Raw genomic sequence first — 16,529 nt, 5'->3', positions numbered from 1 at the left:
TGACTATGCCTAACTGAATATATAAATGTTTGTACATGTCTGCCTGGAAGTTCTGACATTGGATATACAGTGAAATACTTTCAGCAGGTCTGTCTTACATTAAATGAAGGTAAGAAATCTGCTAAGCAGAATCTGCATCGAAGTCAAATATTAATATTTGCAATATCTGGGATTTTTAGCTTTGTGTAGCAAATTCTTCAGTGAGCTTGGGGTGGGCAGGGGTGGGTATTACTGTTTGCAGATCTTGCATGCGTACATGTCAGGAAAAGGTCAGCCGTTTGGCATATAAGAAACCTCTGGGATATGGGAAAAATCAATTTTAATTAGGACACTGGTAGCAGACCTTATACACCTCAATACACCTTCAGGCACTCAAGGACATTTAAGATAAATTGCCACAGAAGTATTTTTAAACGGTAAAAAAGCCTGACAAGATTCTTATAACTAAAAAGAATTTAACACCTTTACAACTTCACTTGGCAATGTACTATAATTGAAGTTTGTTATTCCCATGGATCCATGTAGACTTATTTAAACAATAATTGAAGTTTCCTTAATAGAGGTTGTTTAAGAGATTTTACAACTTTGTCTCTTAAAATGAAAGTGAAATTGATAACTTTGTTTAGCAAAAAAGTATATTTTGTCAATTTATTTAAGAGGATATCTTATTCTTTTGCATCTTCTGGGTCATCATGATTTTTTGTTTGACATTTAGTATGTGCTGTCATTTTATTCCAATTTCTGAGCAATTTTCATTTATTAAACAGTCAGTTGCATGAAAAGGTCTTAGAGTGCATTTCTCCATAGAGATTATAATCTTAGAAAATCTAAAATGTTATCTCTGGATTTGTACAAAATAAAAAAAAGAACAGATCATTAACATAGTTACATAGTTACATAGTAGATGAGGTTGAAAAAAGACATAGGTCCATCAAGTTCAACCTATGCTAAATTTAGATAACAGATACTTTATCCTATTTCTATACGTGCTTATTGATCCAGAGGAAGGCAAACAAAAAACTCCATTAAGGGGAAAAATTAATTCCTTCCTGACTCCAAGAATTGTCAATCGGATTAATCCCTGGATCAACATCCTTCCCATGTATACTTATTTGGTATATCCCTGTATACCTTTCCCATCTAAAAAGATGTCCAACCTTTTTTTGAACAAATCTATTGTATCTGCCATCACAGTCTCCATGGGTAATGAATTCCACATTTTAACTGCCCTTACTGTAAAGAACCCTTTCCTTTGTTGCTGGTGAAATTTCCTTTCCTCCAACCTTAAGGGATGGCCCGAGTCCTTTGTACTGCCCGTGGGATGAATATTTCTTTTGAAAGCTCCTTGTATTGTCCCCGAATATATTTGTATATAGTTATCATATCCCCTCTTAGATGCCTCTTTTCTAATGTAAATAAATCTAATTTAGCTAGCCTCTCCTCTTAAGTTAGATTGTCCATCCCCTTTATTAATTTGGTGGCTCTTCTCTGTACTCTCTCTAGTTCCATAATGTCTTTTCTTAGGAATGGTGCCCAAAATTGTACTCGATATTCAAGGTGTGGTCTTACTAGTGCTTTGTAAAGGGGCATAATTATGTTTACTTCCCTTCCATCGATTGCCCGTTTGATGCAAGATAAGATCTTGTTTGCCTTTGCAGCTACTGCATGACATTCGGCACTATTGCTAAGCCTGCAGTCTACAAGCACTCCTAAATCCTTCTCCATCAAGGATTCCCCCAATATATCTCCATTTAATTTGTAAGTCGCCTTTTTATTTGTGCATCCCAAATGCATAACCTTACATTTATCTGTATTAAACCTCATTTGCCATTTACCTGCCCACGTTTCCAGTCTCTCCAAGTCCTTCTGAAGAGAAATTACATCCTGCTCTGATTCTATTACTTTACACAATTTAGTATCATCAGCAAAGATGGAGACTTTGCTCTCGATCTCAACCTCAAGGTCATTAATAAACAAGTTAAAAAGCAGGGGTCCCAGTACCGATCCCTGAGGTACTCCACTCACGACTTTAGCCCAACCTGAAAAAGTTCCATTTATTACAACCCTCTGTTGTCTGTCCTTTAACCAGTTTTCAATCCAGGTGCATATATTATTACTTAGTCCAATTTTCTTTATTTTGTACACCAACCTCTTGTGTGAAACCGTATCAAAAGCCTTTGCAAAATCTAAGTAGACCACATCAACTGCATTACCCTGGTCTAAATTCCTACTTACCTCCTCAAATAAACAAATAAGGTTAGTTTGGCAAGATCTATCCTTCATAAATCCATGCTGACTATTACTAATAATTTTGTTTGCCATTAGGTATTCCTGAATATTATCCTGTATTAAACCTTCAAGTAGTTTCCCTACTATTGAAGTCAGGCTTACAGGTCTGTAATTTCCCTTTTTAAATATAGGCACCACATCTGCTTTACGCCAATCTTGTGGTACTGAGCCTGTGGAAATAAAGTCCTTGAATATTAAATATAATGGTTTTGCTATTACTGAGCTTAACTCATTGAGAACTCTTGGATGTATGCCATCGGGGCCAGGTGCCTTATTTACTTTAATTTTTTCAAGTCGCTTATGAACTTCTTCCTCAGTTAACCAATTGTTCATTAATATGGAGGTTGTGGCTTCCTCCTGCGGCACTACTATTGAACTTGATTCTTCCCTAGTAAACACAGAGGCAAAGAATCTGTTTAATACCTCAGCTTTTTCCTTATCTCCAATCATCTGCCTACCCATCTCACACTGAAAGGGTCCTATATTTTTTTTTCTCATTTTTTTGTTATTAAGGTACTTAAAGAACTTTTTAGGGTTGACCTTACTTTCTATTGCAATCCTTTTTTCCTTATCCATTTTTGCTAATTTGATTGCCCTTTTGCAATTTTTGTTACATTCCTTATAATTCTGATACGATGTCTCCGTCCCTTCTGACTAAAGAATCTAAACGCCTTCCTCTTCTTGTCCATTTCCTCCCCTACCTGTTTATTTAGCCACATTGGTTTTGACTTATTTCTTTATACTTATTACCCAAGAGTATACACTGATAAGTGTGCTTTTCTAACAATGTTTTAAAGACTGCCCATTTATCTTCTACATATTTCCCTGCAAAAACATCATCCCATTGTATTACTACTAGATTAGACCTGAGTTTATTAAAATCTGCCTTTCTAAAGTTTAAGGTCTTTGTTGAACCCAAGAAATCTATTTTTTGATAATTTATTTCAAATGAGACCATGTTATGATCACTGTTAACAAATATTCAAGTCCTTGAACATTTGGGTATCACTTCTACATTGTTTGATATGACCAAATCCAGTATTGCCCTTCTCCTGGTTGGTTCCTCAATAATTTGGGTCATATAATTGTCTTTGAGCACCCCCAAAAACATGTTTCCTTTTGTTGTAGCGCTAATCTCATTGCCCCAGTCTATGTCTGGATAATTAAAATCCCCCATTATGCAAACATGACCCAGTTGTGATGCCTTTTCCATTTGCAAAAGTATTTTAGCTTCCTGAATCTCACAGATATTTGGTGGTTTATAGCATATTCCCAAAAACATTTTCTTAATACTTTTACCTCCACTGCTAATTTCTATCCACAAAGTCTCTACATTTTCATCATTCCCTTCATAAACATCATCCCTTATAATAGGTTTTAGATCCGGTTTAACATATAAACATACTCCACCTCCCCTTCTATTTGTTCGATCCTTCCGAAAAAGGGAATAACCCTATAAATTAACTGTCCAGTCATGAGTTTCATCCCACCATGTTTCAGTAATGGCTATGATATCATACTGCTCCCTTGCAGCTATTAATTAAAGCTCCCCCATTTTATCTGTCAGGCTTCTTGCATTAGCAAGCATGCATTTAAGTTTTTTTCAGCCTGTACTATTCTCTTATCTGCTCCTTCCTTTCTGTGCCCACTTGGTTTAGTCTTTAGAAGTTTTCTAGTACTATCTGTATTTACTATGGGTGTCTCGCTGCTTGTCAAACTCGCACTTGCCCCCATTCTACCTCCATACCACCTTGTATCCTCCTCTATTCCATTTAGTTCATTATCTGTTTCATTCCCCTCCCCCCTCCATCCTAGTTTAAAATCTCCTCCAACCTTTTTAGCATTCTCCCCCCTAGCACAGAAGATCCCTCTTCATTGAGGTGCAATCTTTCCCTAGAATATAGATGGCACCTCTCAGAAAAGGAGTCCCAGTGCTCTAAAAACCCAAACCCCTCCTTCCTGCACCACTTTCTTAGCCATGCATTAACCTCCCTGATCTCTGACTGTCTCCCTGCGGTAGCGCATGGCACTGGTAGTATTTCAGAAAATACTACCTTGGAGGTCCTTGCCTTAAGCTTTTGGCCTAGATCCCTGTAATCATTTTTTAGGACCCTCCATCTTTCTCTAACTTTGTCATTGGTGCCAACGTGTACCAAGACCGCCGGGTCAATCCCAGCCCCCCCAACAATCTGTCTACCCGATCCGCAATGTGCCGAACCCGAGCTCCCGGGATTCAACAAACTGTTCGGTTCATGCAGTCATGGCAACAGATTGTCCTACCTACCTTCCTAATAATGGAGTCCGCTACCACCACAATCTTTCTATCTGAGCATCCTGAGTCCCCACTGTGCTGGAGGAACTATCCCTGATGAAAGCACGTCACGTGCTGAAACGCATAGGAGGAGGAGCCTCGAGGGGTTGCAGTTCTTGTGCATTCCTGTCTCATTGCCCCAGTCCTGGTGGTTTGACGTGGAGTCCCTTTGGAGAGTGTATTGCGGAGGCTGTGAAATTTTGAAGCTGTGTGGGGTGTGTGAGATTCGGCTCTCAGCCCCTGTGCGCTCCGGTAGTTCCAGGCACTGGCCGGGAAGGGTTGGTGCGTCACGTCCGGCCGTGACGTCATACCCGGAAACCCGGCGCCCAGTGAACAGTTCCATCCCTGGTGTGCGAGCCCAGGAGAGCTGTGGAGCGGTTTTTCTGCAGCGAGTGCTGTGAAGGAGGAAACAAAAGGAGCCACCAGCGCGAAGTGTATGAAGTCTGGGTGAGCGCTTTCCACATTTGATGTCTAACGGCACCTTCCCATTTCTACACACTTCACTACCTGCACAGTTGGTAGCGCTTTCCATCTAAGCTACCACTCTGGATTTTAACCTCTCAAAGGCCACTCTTACCCGAGTCTGTCATATCAGACAGGGGCATTAACTTGTACTCACACCACCTGGACAATTTCTCTCTGGCATAGACTTGTGCTATTTATTTTATATTTTTGTGTATTTACTCATGCAATTACATGCAAATTTATATGTGGTTTTCAACATAAAGTGGCTGTTGGGCCTTAATCCAAACTCATATAGCGCTTCCCTGTTTGTTTGTTTGTTTGTTTGTTTATTGTCCTTATTCAGCAAGGTTTGGGTACCTTGCATTGGAAGCTGCTTATCGGTTTGGGTCAATTTGGTTCCGTCTGCCATTTTTTGTTTTATAGCCACAATCAACCCCACTCACTCCTAATGGTTCATGTCACACAACCTATCATTGGTTTTAAGTGTATATATTTATAGGATTTAATTTAATTTTATTCACATCATTAAGGTGTATTTCTTTCCAATTTATTTTTCAATCACACCTAGATTCATTTGTCAATCCCTTGTACGGTGAGTGTTTTCACGAACTGATCACCAGGCGCACGAATTTTTCTTTTGTTTGCTTGAACTATTCCCCTGGCTGCTAGAGGAATTAGTTTCCCCCAGCCTTGCCTTTTCTTCCCCGACATTCCCAATATCTTCACTCAACACGGCAAATCTATTGGGATGTGTCAGCTCAGAAACGACCTGCCTCTCCCTATTGCCCCTGCTTCCCCTTCTGTCACCCAGCTACCTACCTGCTCCTCACTAACGGCAACCAAGCTACCTACCTGCTCCTCACTAACAGCGCCACCATCTGCACCACCAGTCGAAGCAAGGGCCTGCTCAGTGAGCTCTAATTCCCTTTCAAGATTGCCAATGTCCTTCAATATTACAAGTTGCCTTTTAGATCAGCAATCTCTGATTCTAAAGAGACCACCCGCTCACACCTCTCACAGCGATATGCTCCTTGGAACAGCTGCTCCAAGTGCACATACATGTGGCAAGATGTGCATTGAGTGGCATTTTCAATCCTGCTCATTCTAGCAACTATGAAGTTTAGAAGTACTAACAGTAAACTTTACTTCAATAATTATACCCTGTTTAACCGCTTTCTTGTTCAAACTGCTTCTGGTTCTAACTGCACACACTTTAAACAACCAGCACTTCAAATCAATTAAAGAAAATCTAAGCGTGTTAAATAGTTTGGGGCATGTGGCAGGACGGCCTCGCGGCGGGGTCAGTAAGACGCTAGACACGATGGGAAACGTTAAACTATAGTGGTTTATTTGCCACAACCAAAATAAAGTACAGGTGCACTGTCCCTTTAAGAAACTACTTTCTAGAAATTAAATCCTATTCCCGTTAGGGAAACTAACTCACTTCTTGAGCCCTTACTAACAGGGCAGCCAGCTAATCTGGTTATGCCCAAAAAATATGCTACACAAAGGATAACCAATAAGTATAATAAACAAAGTCTTATATGTGTTGCAGCTCCAGTAGCAAACAGGAACACGGTTCCGGGGAGCAGGCTGTGTCCAGCTCGCAGCAATCTTTATCTTTATCCTGGCTTGGGGTCCCAGCTGGTCCCAGCAGCAAAGCTCCTCGCAGGACTGGGGGACAAGAGTAACAGCTACGGCTTCCTGGCCGAGAAAAGTCTATCCACCCTCACATGGAAAAACAAGCTCACCTTGTGTGAGCAACTTCTTGCTTTTTAAAGCACTTGTTTCCCTGATGAGTTCAGCCCCTGTCTTCAGCTGTGCTTTCTCTGTCTGAGGAGATTAACACTCTGTGAACTGGCTGCAGCATCTTCCATTCACTGTTCCAGCCTACTGAGTCAGTGACTCTGTCACAGGCACTAGATATAATGCCTGTGTCTTTCATTTCTTAGGCCGCGCTTATCGTGACAGTGACGGCGACACGACGGGTGACGTCACCCATCGCCACAAGTGAAAGTTATATTTCGCTGGGCATCGTCGTCGTGTGTTTCCTGGCATTTGATTGGTTCAAGGGCTGTCACATGAGGCGACAGCCCTTGAAAAATCAAATTTTGTTGGCTACCAGTTTTCGCGATGTCGCTCCATTGCATTGTCGCCGTCGCGCTTACTATAAGCGCACACGAAGGCGGCAATGCATTTGTTTTCGGGCGACGTCGCCGGCACTATAAGTGCGACCTTAGGCTACGCTTATAGTGCCGGCGACGGCAGGCTAGTTTCCACCTCTGCTTCGTGGCATTAAAATTAATCTGTATGCATTACTCCATATGCTATAGCTATACTATCAGTAGAATTATTTCAAAAGATTGCTCATCTGAGTTTGCCGGAAGTATGTGTAGTAAACTGTAGTGTCATGCATCATTTTCAAAGTTGTTATAACTTACAATTATGGAGGACTTTTTATTTTAGCTAATGTAAAATGATTTAAATTTTTTTGCTCGTCAATTTATTAATTTATCTTAACGGAGGAAATTTAGTTTACATTTACATTTCAAAGACATACTTTTTCTTCTAAACTAAGAAGTTAATTTCAGGATAACCTACCCATTGTGAGATAAGAGAGTGCTTCGCTTGCGGGATTTTGTGAACATTGTATTATCAAGTAAATGAGGTCACTGTGACCCTTTTAAATTGAAAAGAAAAGAGCATATTAAGCAAAGATTATGAACTTGTATTTTATTTAACCCCCTGGGTGCCTAATAGTTTGAGTTTTTCTGCAGGAGCAGTGAGAAAGGTATGTTGTTGATCGCTGTAATTCTAGTGAGGCTTGCATCACATTGTGATGCAAAAAATAAACTAATATAAGCAGACTACCAGAGGATCATTTGGACTTTTCCAAAGGGGTTAGATCAAGTGCCTTTATATAAACAAAGGGATAGCAACATTTACCCTTTAATCAGTGACAATGGGACTTCAGGAAAATAAGCAGAAAAACATCCCTTTCCTAAACATGTCAGGTTTTCAGGATAGATTGAGACTGAAAGAGAAGAGGAATCAGTGTAGGGAAAGTGGGGGAGGGAGTAGTAAACTCTTGCTTCAGCCAAAGTTATGTAGATTATATGGTGCACTAAAGGGTCGTTGAATTATCAAAAATGAAAAAAAAAAAAGGAAAGAGCCCCATCTTAGACTGCAAATAGATGCAAATCAGATTGGGTGTATATAAACTTAATAAATAAAACTTGACTTTTACTAGGTGAAAATTAAAAAAGAAGCAGTGACATAATGAACATAACTGCTAAGCACAGGAGGATCACTAAAATACTGGTGCTTAGTGCTACCGTTGCAGGTATGGGGTAGGCGATACCCTAGGACCACCTATTATATAGAGTTAGTAGAGACGAAGATACTTAATATTAGAGTAATTGCTGTACTGAAATGCGCAATTACCGAATTCATTGTCACAGTAGAGTATAATTTGTATCAAAGCTGCAAAACATGAAAGGTTATGTTTTGTGTTTTTTTTTTAAATATATCAGTTCTGTAGTATTAGATAATTGTGACTTTTTTTATTATTATTTCAAAAAATGTATTCAACTCTTAATGCCATGTTTAGTTAGTTTTAAAGCATCTTTTGATTTCTGTACCAGGTTTTAGCCACTTCTTAGCAGGGCAAGATCTTTGTAACACTTTCCTGTTTGTGATAATTTGATGCCAACATTCCTAGCAGGAACACGGAGAGAGGGTAGGATGGAAAACGGAGAGGGGAGGGCAGGAACACGGAGAGAGGGGAGGGCAGGAATGCGTAGAGGGGGGGCAGGAAGATGGATAGAGGGTGGGGGGGGAGAACGGTGAGAGAGCGGGGGAGAGATGGAGGGGGAGAGGAATGGAGTGAGGGAGGGGGGAGGAATGGAGCGAGGGGGAGGGGGGGAATGGTTGGAGGGAAGTAACGGTGAGAGGGGATGGGAATGGTGAGAGGGAGCAGGGAGCAGGGAGGGGGGAAGGGAATGGTGAGAGGGAGGGAATGGTAGGAGAGAGGGGGAAGGGAACGGTAAGAGAGAATGGGGGGCAGTGAGAGATCAGCACAAAAAGAGAGAGGGGGGAGATATTGAACATCACAGAGAGCGAGAGTATAAGGCCTCAGCTATAGTAGGAGCGTGCTCTATGTCCTCCCTCATAGAGGTACAGCCTTTTGTTCTCAGCACGCGCAACGTCGCGCTAAGTATGGACGCGCCCTAAGAAAGCTATATGGGGCAATAGGAGGAGTTATGGGAAGAGGTTATATAAAGTAGTAGGAGGCGTTATATGGGGCAATAAGAGTTGTAGGGAGCGGTTATATGACAATTGATTATGTGCAGCTCTTTTAGGGGCTGACGGGTCCCATATGCAGTACTTGATGTATATTATGTTGCCCACCACTGCTGTAGATAATACACCATTTTAGTAGAGCCTTATTCTTCAATTTATTTACATCCTTGGGAAGATAAGGTATCGACAATTGAATACAGTACTCTGTGAGGGCTTACCAATCATCTATAAAGTAGCATCCGTACCTCCCTCTTTCTGCTGCTATTACCTCTCTATCCAACCGAACATTCAGCTGGCTTTTCCTATTGCTTTGTTACATTGCTTAGCTATACAGTATTTAAGTCAGCTGAAATAATGACTCACAGGCCACTTTCCTCTATAGTAGTTGACATTATAGTGCTATTAATCCTGTATTTTGCCTTTGGACTTTTGTGACTCGAGTACATTATTTTGCACTTTTTAGCATTCAATTGTAGTTGCCACATTCTTGACGATTTCTTTAGTCTACCTAAATCATTCATCATTATGTTTACCCCACTGGAGTATCGACCATGTTTGCAGATCGTTGTGTTTTATGCCATAGGGTATCATTCCCCTTCTAGACCATTTGTAATGCCACTAACAAAGGTGTTACATGAGCAGAACATTTTTTTTTTAAACTGTTGGATTGGAGCAGGGGGTCTCTGGAGCTGAACCACATTCATTTCAGCTCTGGGGACCCCTTGTTTCTCGATGCAATACCTCCGAAGGGGGTGGCAGTAGCAGCTCCTGGGTTCCTATTGGCCTTAGCGACATGGGGGCTTTAAATCTGCCATTGCGATAGCCACACAACCCAGCCGGAGTTGTTACCGACACCCCGACAGAGGTAAGAATCTCAGGAAAAAGGGGGTCCCCGGAGCTGAAATGAACGCAGTTCAGCTCCGGAGACCCCCTGCTGCAAATTTATCACGTTGAATAAACTGAAAGCAGGATTGCTGCTTGACAGAGCAGCGGTCCATGTAAAGATCTCTGAGGTACTCCACCGGTTACCTTTCTCTCCTCGGAATGTATACCACAGCTCTCTGTCGCCTATCCTTCAACTAATGCCTTATCCATTCAACAACTAGTCCAAACCCAAGTTTGCAACCTCAGTTTTTAATGTGGGACAGTATCAAAGGCCATACTAAAATCTAGTTACTGTATGTTGCTGCCACTGCAACCCCCCCCCCCCCCCCCCGATTTATAACCTTAATCAGCCTGTCACAAAAATACTTAAGATTTTTCTAACATGGTCTGCCGGGGACCTTTCAAGTTACTGGGTTTTAGTCGATTCTTTACTTCAGTTTTCTTTTAGCAGTGTTTCTATGAATTTTCCTACTGCTGACATGCAGATCACACCTATATTTACCTGGCTCTTCCCTGCTTCCACTTTTATGAAGTAGGACCTCGCTTATTCTTCTGCACTCATCTGGAACTACACCGGTTCATAGCGAGTGCTTAAATAGTTCTTTTAAATGTGTTGCCAACACTCCCCCTACGCTCTTTTAATATCTTCGGATGTATCCCATTCTGACCTCATTGACTTTCAGTTACTCTGTAAATGGACTTGTGTCCAACTCCTTTCAATTTAGATTCCTGTTCCCCAAATGTTGTCCCTCCCCTTAACCACAGCTGTGAAGACTGAGCAATAATGATGGTGTCTGCTATACCTTTGTCTAGTCATTTATTTTTTTCCTTTCACCTATATACCTAAAAAAAAAAAAAGATTTAATTCCCATTCTTTTTTTGAATGGGCTATTTTATCTTCTGCTTGGGCATTTGCACATCAGTTTATTTGCTTGGCTTACTCTTACTCCTGCCTAACCTGATAAAGTTATCTTACCGGCCTTCCTCTGAGTCTGCCTATATTTCCTAAAAGCTGCCTTTTTATCTTCCGCAATATCTGCTGCTGCTTTGAGAACTTTCTTTTCCTTGTGCTTTTACTAACCTGTCTGACACAAAGGTCTCTTGCTTTTAGTATTGCATATTTCCGTTTTTGCCACTGCTCTTGCACTCCATTCAGATACCTCCACCCTGACGCAAATCCCCAAATGATTTTGCCTCTCTGAAACATCCGTCCTCCTAAAATATCAGATCTTCGGTTTTTTGTGGTATGATTCAACCTCTGTCTGTACACTACACCACACTGATTGATCATTAGAAGCTATTCTGTTTGAGATTCTGCTTGTACAGTGGGGACTGTTCTCCTGTATATGCCTGCTTCTGATCGTATCACTGTAAATACATGAAATAATGGGAGAGGAATGTTATGATCATATTTTGCATATGAATAAGTGGGTATAGGTTTGGGGAACTTGCAAAAAGTTCCATGTTTATGACTATCACAGTGAATGGGTCTACTTTTTTCCCCAAATGATATGTAACTACAAATTGATCATTTGCTTTGAATAGGATTGTTTTCCAATTATGCTCTGGACATCCGGGCACCTTAGTCTATATACATTGCCATATTATGGAGATACAAAGTCATCATCCAGACACTAATATGGTTTCCAATATCTTGGTAGAGGATAAGTGTTGTATAGCAAAAATGGAAACTAACTTTTACACCTTAACTTTGTTTTATCTCATATTGTGCAGTATTATTTTATTTTTTTATAGATTTTTAAAATTATTCCAAAAGGAGAATGTTTACATCTTTCAAAATGTGTGTCCTTTTCATTGAATACAAATTCTTGTAATGGATTCTCCCCAGCAGCTCATTCGTACACATTTCTATGTATTTGATCATTGCAATCCATCAGTTTCTGTCACTTTCTTGTCATCCTTTTATCTGCTATGTGGAATTTTTTACAATATCAGAATTGAAAGCCATTATTATTGAAAAGCTTTTATTTTTTGGCATTTATAGTTTCCTTTTCATCCTGTCAATTTGCCTCTTCACCAACGAATGGAATGAATTGACACTGTTTCAACTGAGAATACATTACAATGAACTGTACTGTGCTTAAATGCAGAATTGCTCAATCCTGATGGATAAGGGATGGGGGTACATTCTAACAATTTTTCAAAATGTTCATGCTATAAGAAAAAGTGAGATATTAATTTAATGTCCTTTAACAATAAAAAAAAAAAAAAAAAGGAGGAAAAGTAATGATACCCCAATAGGAACAAGTTATATCCTGTTTTTATCACTGATATGATAGTTGGAACTGTTAAAGTGGTACACTAACTCAGGGGGTGCTCAAGACCCCCCAACAGTTCAAGTTTTAAGGATATACCTCCTTCAGCACAGGTGATTGAACCACGAGTGCTGAAGCAGGGATATCCTTAAAACCTGACCTGTTGAGGGGTCTTGAGGACTGGAGTTGAGCACCTGTGCAGAATCTAATACATTTCAGCAAACTGCAATGACAATTAAAAGCACTGTTCTATAAACGTGAGTTTCAAATAATTTGTGTCATGTACCAGTTTTGTATTTTTTATACTTTTTAGTGTTGCCAGTTAAATGTAAAAAATAAAAAAAATCCTGCAGTTAATGGTATAAAAAACGAAGGTTATACTTTGGAGCACCGTTGTCAAATGTTGTGTGAGTAGTAATTGAACATTCGAAATTAAACTTCAATCAGCATAATTTGCTTAGGCAGCATCCATGATGAAGAGCAAATACATGAAAATCTTCTTCCATACAACGTCTTCCAACAAACACTTCTTGCTGGTTTCTGAGCTACTGTATGTTCCTATCTATTTATTATTGTCTCTTTTTTTGTGCCTTCCTTTTTTTTCAATTTCTTAAACAGAGCATGCACAGAAGTATGCCACCGTGGATGTTTGCTAAGCAGTCAGCAAGAAATGTTAATACGCTGCTTTTCAGTTATTACTGATAAATTACACAAAATATTTGACTATATTTATATACCAGGCTTTGGCCATTTTACCTCATAAAGGGAAATACAATCAAAAGTAAAAAGAGTGAGTCCGATGTTTGCATCAATCTCATAGTAAGCAGTGTGACTGACATTGGGCCTCTTTGTAAAGTGGGTAAATGGAAAACAATAAACTGCTACTAAAAATGTAAATTCCATAGATTTGCAGCTTTTAAATTGGTATAGCATTTTTGCATAACTAACATTATCTTTTTGGTAATGCACATTTGTGCAATATTTGACATATACAAATTATTGAAACAATCTTTGAACTGGTATACGTATGTATCTATGCTGTTTTCCTTTTGCTTTTAACATTCAGCTGAAGTCCCAGCTACACTAATAGGGGATTATTGCAGATTTGTATACATTTAATGACAAGTATAAACCAGAGACTTAAATGACTTGTCATTTGGCAGCATTGGCACCAGAAAGCAGAGAAATCCATGCACAGGATGACAACCAGACAAGGAGAATTTGACATGAACTCGGTTGTGGAACATAAAAATATAATTAAAATTTTTAAGAAGTGGTTTACGTGGGCCAATGCAAACAATAGCCGTGTTTAGAATATCAAAGAACCAAGTCAGTGTCATGATTTCATATTTCTGCTTTACACATGAATGTCTGTTCATTATGAAATAATCAGTCGCTTACCCAATGCTTTTGTCTATTACAGGTGCAAAGGTCCAGAAATAAGCAGCTAAGAGAGTTGTTTCCAGATGGATTTAGTATTCATCATGCAGGCATGCTGCGGCAAGATAGGACTTTGGTGGAAAACCTGTTTTCTCAGGGACATATCAAAGTCCTGGTTTGTACAGCCACATTAGCCTGGGGTGTCAATCTCCCTGCTCACGCTGTTATCATTAAGGTAAGAGATTATCCTGATGTACAGAATAAAGTGTGTGCTGGTTATCCTGCTGTAAAACATTTGAACAATTGAAGCCATGATACATTTGTTCTTCTAAAAAGTTTAATTAAAGCAACTGTTTTATAATTTTAATTTGTAATAGTCCGTTTGTAACATTTCATCTGGCAGATACTCCCCAGTATTGACCAATGTGAGAAGGAGAAAGGCAATGAACCACTGCTCAGAGACCCATCCCTTCCCCCTACCCAGCGGCAATGAGAAAAAGCATCCATGTACAGTAGTTCAGAGCTCTATTTTCCTGACCTTTGAGATTTCAGCAGCTAGATAGACCAGCGTTCAAACTATAAAAAAAAACCTTGTTGGTCTATTAAAGTGTACAATAACCTACAACTTGTGTGAATGTAAACGTACAAATAATGCCAATGAATTTTTCTATGCCATCAAAGAATAATAAACTGGTAATCTTCTTTATAAACAAGCACAACATTTTCTATATGAACTTGGGTAAGCCACTCTGAGTATAATATACATGCCCACCACTCGCATAATTCAATGTTACCAGGGTCTCATGGTTATACATTCTTGATACATAAATGAAGAGGATATTGCCCATGATGATGTTACAAAAGCACATTTTTGGTTTCCCAGACCTTCCAACAACTACAGATAACTTCCAAAGTGTTAGAGGAGCCTCCATGAAATGTGTCGTGCAACATATTATGGGTTCCTCCAGTACTAAAACTACCATTTAGCTGAAAATTAGATTGGCTAGAATTTGTACTAAACCAGCAAAATAATTGTTGGAACATAATACTCTTTAAAATTACAGTAATAAAGTACAAATACACATACCTCTACACTGTCACTTACGTTTGCAATTCTCTCCCCCCATCCTCCACCCTGCACTTAATTCATCAGAGTCCCTCGCTTTGTACACTATTCCCTTTTGTGCTCTGCTACCCCATTCCATTCTGTCTCTTTCTACACACCCTTTTGTGAATCCCCTATACACCCCTTTTACTTTACTTCCTTCTGCACCCAGTTACCTCCATGTTATCTTTCTGCACTCCCGTTGCTCTCCACCCTGTTGGCTCTTTCTTTACCTCATTGCCACTCGCCCTTCCTCCTATTGTTTCCCTTCCTTCTCCCTTGCAATCTGCTATCCAGATCCCATGATGACTTACTGTATTGTAACTGGAGAGTGGATTTTGTTGATTAGTGTGTTTAGTCGCATCAGCAAGCCCAGGGTTTGCTGTCCTTCAGTATCTGGCCAACTTTCACCCAGGACTGTGTTTTTTTTATTATTTATTTTTTATTATTTGTTTACATTTATGTATGTAATATGTTTCAAAGCCTATTTGGCGTATGATCAGTTAAGCAAAGAGAAATGTTAACCAATATTTAAAACCCAATTGTAATTAGTGTTTTTCAAAGTTATTGCATTGCTGTAGCGTTCACCTAGGTAGAACCAAGTCTCTTGTGGATGTGTGTTGCTTGTTAACCAATTAGACGCCTCTAACAACGGTTTTGGTGGGGTTGGTTTGTCCAATGTTGTTGCTCAATTCCAGCAGCCATACTTATGCAGAAAAATATGAATTTGTCAAATGAGCCAGCAATTTATTGTCAGTTTTAAAATGCTTGTGTCCAATGTATTTATTCTTGCTAAACAGATTATTTCCTGTGAGGATCTGATTAGTATCGTGAAGATTCAAATATCGGCAGAAGGATTAGATAAAGTGGATTTTTAAATCGTACTGTGTTGACCCAATTTTAGCAAGCGCCCTGGCACAAATTGTACACATGTGGGTTTATGTTCATTTTTCCTAACTTTTTTTACCCAGGGAACGCAAATATATGATGCAAAAAGAGGCTCGTATGTTGACCTGGGGATTTTAGATGTTATGCAGATTTTTGGCCGGGCTGGACGTCCTCAGTTTGACAAGTTTGGAGAAGGCACCATCATTACAACGCATGATAAACTCAGCCACTACCTATCCCTGCTTACACAGCAAAACCCAATTGAAAGTCAGTTTCTTGAAAGCCTGGCAGAAAACCTTAACGCAGAGGTAAGGTTTAGAAATAATTAAATGTAAATGCACAAATTGTGATCACTATGCAGTACACATTGGGGGCATTTAACATGATTCTAAGGGGCCTATGCAGAGAGCAGCGCTATTTCAAAACTCGCCATTTTTTGGAGAAATTCGCGCAGAAAACAGCAGAAAATGGCTAGTTACGAAAAACGCGCCAATTTTTTTTTCTATTTCTAAAACTCGCCTCGCGGCTGGCGAGAACCTCCATCTCGCCAGTTTTAAAAATATCCTAATGCAGAGAGGCGCGAACGTCATCTAGCGGCTGTTCGCGCCAATAAAATGGCGCGATTGTC

The 16,529-nt window shown here is 39.8% G+C and overlaps 1 protein-coding gene across 2 annotated transcripts in view; it reads left to right on the top strand.

Annotated features, from left to right (window-relative positions):
• ASCC3 (activating signal cointegrator 1 complex subunit 3) overlaps positions 1–16,529 on the top strand; it is an 806,286-nt gene that overhangs the window by 527,312 nt on the left and 262,445 nt on the right. For both annotated transcript variants that reach the window (XM_075597525.1, XM_075597526.1), the window contains 2 exons: positions 13,952–14,143; positions 15,985–16,209. In XM_075597525.1, the coding sequence (XP_075453640.1) occupies positions 13,952–14,143; positions 15,985–16,209 (417 nt within the window). The remainder of the gene's footprint in view (positions 1–13,951; positions 14,144–15,984; positions 16,210–16,529) is intronic.

The sequence above is a fragment of the Ascaphus truei genome, chromosome 4 (genome assembly GCF_040206685.1).
Source record: "Ascaphus truei isolate aAscTru1 chromosome 4, aAscTru1.hap1, whole genome shotgun sequence".
In the NCBI taxonomy this organism is placed as follows: Eukaryota; Metazoa; Chordata; class Amphibia; order Anura; family Ascaphidae; genus Ascaphus; species Ascaphus truei.
Note: the sequence above shows the minus strand (reverse complement) of the source record. Positions and strands in the feature narration are given on the sequence as shown.